At 37.7% G+C, this 4,620-nt stretch overlaps 1 protein-coding gene across 1 annotated transcript; it reads left to right on the top strand.

Moving 5' to 3' along the window:
- Positions 1-701: 701 nt before the first annotated feature.
- Positions 702-3,718, top strand: LOC109221840. Its single transcript, XM_019386279.1, has 5 exons — positions 702-1,155; positions 1,271-1,344; positions 2,155-2,278; positions 2,432-2,713; positions 3,188-3,718. The coding sequence occupies exons 1-5, from the start codon at positions 1,030-1,032 to the stop codon at positions 3,440-3,442; spliced, it is 861 nt and encodes a 286-aa protein (XP_019241824.1). The 5' UTR covers positions 702-1,029; the 3' UTR covers positions 3,443-3,718.
- Positions 3,719-4,620: the final 902 nt, after the last annotated feature.

The following is a 4,620-nucleotide window of genomic DNA, read 5'->3' as shown; positions in this document are numbered from 1 at the left end:
CAGACCTTTCAGTATTTTTCCGCATCTATGATATTTTAGTCAGACTGTTTAGCAGACTATCATGATTTACAGTTACCTCTAGCTCATAGTTATACCACATGTTGATCCAGCCATACAGTTGGTTCGCTCGGTCGCATGCAGCCAGGCACCGAGTGCCGTGTTACGCCCAGGCCATAGTTCGGGGCGTGACATTACGCCTCGTGGATACGACTATGGCTTGGTCGACCCCTTACCATTCCTTTTAATAATAACCCAATGTGGTCAGATTTTGACCCATACACGAACATAATGGAGTAAATAAATTTCTTATATTATATAAGATCTTATCTTAATCTTTAAAAATCGATCACTATCGCTTATTATTCAAGATTAAGATTCCATAAATTGTGGCGCAAGAAATGATCTACAATAAATTAAAATTATTTCGAACCCAAAGCCAGCTATATTTCCTTAACTAAAAAAGAAAGAAAGGGGTAGTTAGGGAGTAGGAAAAATTATATAGGGGCGTCCTGGTAAATAAAGGAGAAAGAAATAAACTAATAAGGGACCCACCAGCCTACACGTGCCTGTCCAAGCTGTGCACATGCTTCACCCCGCACCCACTCCCCACGCCCTAAATTAATTACTTAATTAATACTAATAATTAATAAATCTGGCGGAGTAAAAATTCAAAAAATTTTAAAACCCTGAATAAATCTTAGTCCTCTCTCTCCTCTTCACACACACTCACACAGTAACGTTCCTAATTTCCTCATTTTCCTCTCTTTTCTCTCTCTATCTATCTATCGTAGCTCCCAAGTCCCAACAAACACTCACTGCAAGCAAAAAAGCAGAGAGTAGATTCAAAGGAAACACAAACCCTCCCTTTAAAAAAATACAAATATTTTCTCCAACTTCTCCTTCTTAGATCTCTTAATTTATTGCTTTCCACAGAACCCAAGCTGAAGTAAAGAGTCTTGAGCTAAAAGAAGAAGAAGAATCTGTTTGTGGGTTGTGGTTTTTGGAGCAATTTGGTGGGTTGGTCCAAGAATGGAAAAAAGCACTCCAGTTAGAAAGTCACACACATCCACTGCAGATCTGCTTACTTGGTCGGAGAATCCGCCGGAAAATTCTCCGGCTATTGGTTCTGCTGCTTCCTCTGCCCGTTCACGCCAGGTGAGAGGATAACTTTTCCTAAAAAACATTTTTAAAAATAAAAAGATTCTTTTTTATGTGGTTTTAAAAGTTAAGGTTTTTGTTTATGTTTTTTTTTTTGCTGGTGAAATGACAGCCGTCGGATGGGATCCAAAAGGTGGTATTTGGAGGTCAAGTGACAGATGAAGAAGTTGAGAGCTTGAACAAGAGGTAAAAAATATTTCAGCTTTTTATATTTTAATTTACGGAGGATTAGTTTTTGTCTTTTCTGTTTTCTGTATATTTCGGTTTTGTTAATTTATCTGAGCGAACGAGAGGGCATTAAATGCTTCCATGGCCAGATATAGTACGGAGGATTTGTTTGATTGTTATTTTGTTTCTTCTCTTATTTTTGGCTCTATTCTTCATGGTTTTCACTATGCTTTCTTCTCTGTTCTTTTTCTTTTTTCTCCTTTCAGTTCTATTATTTTGTTCAAAGAGCTCAAATAAAGTAGAATTCATTTAAATGATTTATATAGTCGATCTTGGCTAGTTTGGAATGAGCTGTTGTAGTGGTTATTGTATCAATTTGACAATTTATGGCCAATGCTTTTGTAATTTGTCTGCTAATTTAGTTAAGTTCTGACCTTAGGATATTACATTTTTATGTCATATATCTAATCTCATTCATGCATTCAGATCTGCACTCAGCAGTATGTGTGTTGCTTAACTAGAAGTGATTTAAACATCTTACCGAGAAATCTTTGTCTGGATAGTACTTTATCAATAATTGACATAACCTAAGTCATATTTGACAGAAAAAGAGATATTGGATTGTGTTAATCATGGTATTTTGTCCCTCGAAAAATATTCATCACCTCCATTACTTGAAATGTCTTTATTGTTCTGTATTTTCCTGGCGTCTCAATGTCTCTGATATCTATGAGTATATGATAATTGGAATGATGTACCTTTCTCGTTTATTTTGCTACTTAAGTTGTGTTGGATAAGCTGAAACTGTTAAGTTTGGCACTGTTGCAGGAAGCCTTGTTCGGGTTATAAACTAAAGGAGATGACAGGTAGTGGTATTTTTGTAGCTGATGGAGAAAATGGCAATTTAGAATCTGACAGTGCTAGTGCCATCCCTAATAGAAGGATGTATCAGGTACGTATCCTACTTTATGTTATCTATGTATTTAATCAATTCGTAATATATGGTCTTCCCATCCTATGTACATACATAATCATCTATGGACTTCGTATCCTCTCTATATATAACCTTACGAACTGACTTCTTAAACCTGCTTTTTGTCCACAGCAAGCTGTAGCTGGTATTAGTCAAATTTCATTTGGTGAAGAAGATAATGTGTCCCCAAAGAAGCCGGTCACTATACCTGAAGTGGCAAAGCAGAAGGAACTAAGTGGAACTCTAGAAAGTGAGGCTGAGATGAAGTTGAAGAAACAACTTTCTGATGCAAAGACCAAGGAGCTTGTTGGCCATGACATCTTTGCTCCTCCACCTGAAATTCAACCTCGTCCATTGGCTGCTCGTGCTTTAGCACTAAGAGAGAGCATTACCATTGGAGAACCTGCAAATAATGTATGTACATCTATCAATATCTCTTTATGTTCAATCTATATACTTGCACATCCCACATTCTTTCTGCATTGCATAGGCTCAATGTCTATCCACTTACTTTGTAGAGCAGCAATTGTAGCTGGAGCATAGAGGTTGAAATTGGCAATGAACTGCAAGACTCAGTGCCCCTGTAGTACAACTATCCTTAGTGTTAGTAGACTATCTAAATGATCCCACAAGAAACTGTTCGTACCACCTTGTTGTCCCCGTTAGTCTTTAATCCTAAAAATGCAGAGTCTCTGTGCATGTTATCAGGCTTGAGCTAAAAAATCTTGGCTTAGCTTAGCTTAACCTCAGGGCGGGTCAGGCAAGGAGTTGAGTGCTCAGACACTAGCTTAACATCTCTCTTCTCATTGTTTCTCCATCCGATTTCTGATTCCCTTCACTATTTGTCAGCAAAATATGTTCAGCCTCGTTCTTTTAATCTTTTGTCAGGGTGATGTGTCTGCTGATGAACAAGCGGTCAAGACAGCCAAAAGGATTCCTGAGAAGAAACTTGCAGAGCTCACTGGAAACGACATCTTCAAGGGCGATACTCCTCCAGCATCAGCTGAGAAGCATCTGAGTTCAGCAAAGTTGCGAGAGATGAGTGGAAGTAATATATTCGCGGATGGGAAAGTAGAATCTCGGGACTTCTATGGCGGGGTTCGCAAGCCTCCAGGTGGTGAGAGCAGCATTGCATTGGTGTAACTTGCTAGGTCTAACTTGATTTACATCATTATTAATTGTGTTTCCTTTTTATCCATTATTATTTGTAGTTGGGGGTGTTTGGTTCTGATGTGATTTGACCAGTGTTCTGGAATTTGGTATGTCCTAGGTCTTATTTGACATGTCGACCAGAGCTTAAGAACTTTTGGCTAATTGGGTTTTTATGTTCATAAATCTGTGTTTCTGGTGCACTTTGTTTTTGTGAAGATGTGTCGTCTGAGTTCAATCAATTAATTAATTAATATTTGTGTCCTTTTTAGACTCTGGTTCATATTTCTAACATGCTTGCCCCAGTTCGTTAGATCACTTTCCTGTTTGGCTTTAAATAAATGTAAATTCTTTGTCTATTGGTCTGGTTAAAAGTTAGTAATTCTTTGGTGAAGGATGGGCAGATTTTTCTATTTACTAGGAAAAAGATCTGCATTTGAAGGGGTGTTAGATTTATGGATTTATCATAGAGCTCTTTGAACTAAAAAATAAAAAAACCAAATTTGGAAAAGAGAAAGCGAAACAAATAGCTAACAGAATTTGCAGAAAGCGACTCTGTGGAGGCAAAATTCTTTCACTTAAAAGAATATCAAGCAAAATAAATTGTTTCCTTTCGAGTAACAATTTTGGTCTTTGATGTGCACTTCTAATTAGCCTAGCAAAATATTCAATTCTATTGGCTATTGTTGCTACACGAACCATGTTTTTCACCGAATTATGTTTCTCATTTATGTTGCATTTTTGGGTATATGGAAAAACTTTACTAAGATTGTGTTTTGCGTTAAAGAAATAAACGTGAAATTACAAAGGACACTCTCCAAGACCAGAGAAGTTGTTCATAGGAGGGAATTTTAATGGGCATATTGGGACGAATGCTAGGGGCAATGATGAGGTTCACGGTGGTTTCGGTTTTGAGGCTACGAAAGGAGGAGGTTTTGCTTATAGGAGGGGATTTTAATGGGCATATTGGGATGAATGCTAGGGGCTAAAATGGTTTTGGCTTTGAGGCTAAGAAAGGAAGAGGTGCTGCTTTATTGGATTTTGCTAAGGCTTTCGAGTTGGTGATAGCGAACTCTAATTTTCTTAAGAGGGATGAGCATTTGGTTACATTCCAATCCTTTTACGTAACTGTGGCTTCGCCTCTGCTAAGGATGAGGAATGCACTAACTAGG

This window comes from Nicotiana attenuata, unplaced genomic scaffold, assembly GCF_001879085.1.
Source record: "Nicotiana attenuata strain UT unplaced genomic scaffold, NIATTr2, whole genome shotgun sequence".
NCBI lineage: Eukaryota > Viridiplantae > Streptophyta > Magnoliopsida > Solanales > Solanaceae > Nicotiana > Nicotiana attenuata.
The sequence above is the reverse complement of the archived record's forward strand: the minus strand, read 5'-3'. Positions and strand labels throughout refer to the sequence as shown.

Excerpts from the sequence above, each read along its gene's own strand:
- LOC109221840 (XM_019386279.1), top strand. The coding sequence starts at position 1,030 with ATGGAAAAAAGCACTCCAGTTAGAAAGTCACACACATCCACTGCAGAT. Across the intron at positions 2,279-2,431 it reads CTAATAGAAGGATGTATCAG|CAAGCTGTAGCTGGTATTAG; the intron begins GTACGTATCCTA and ends TTTTGTCCACAG. Across the intron at positions 2,714-3,187 it reads TTGGAGAACCTGCAAATAAT|GGTGATGTGTCTGCTGATGA; the intron begins GTATGTACATCT and ends ATCTTTTGTCAG.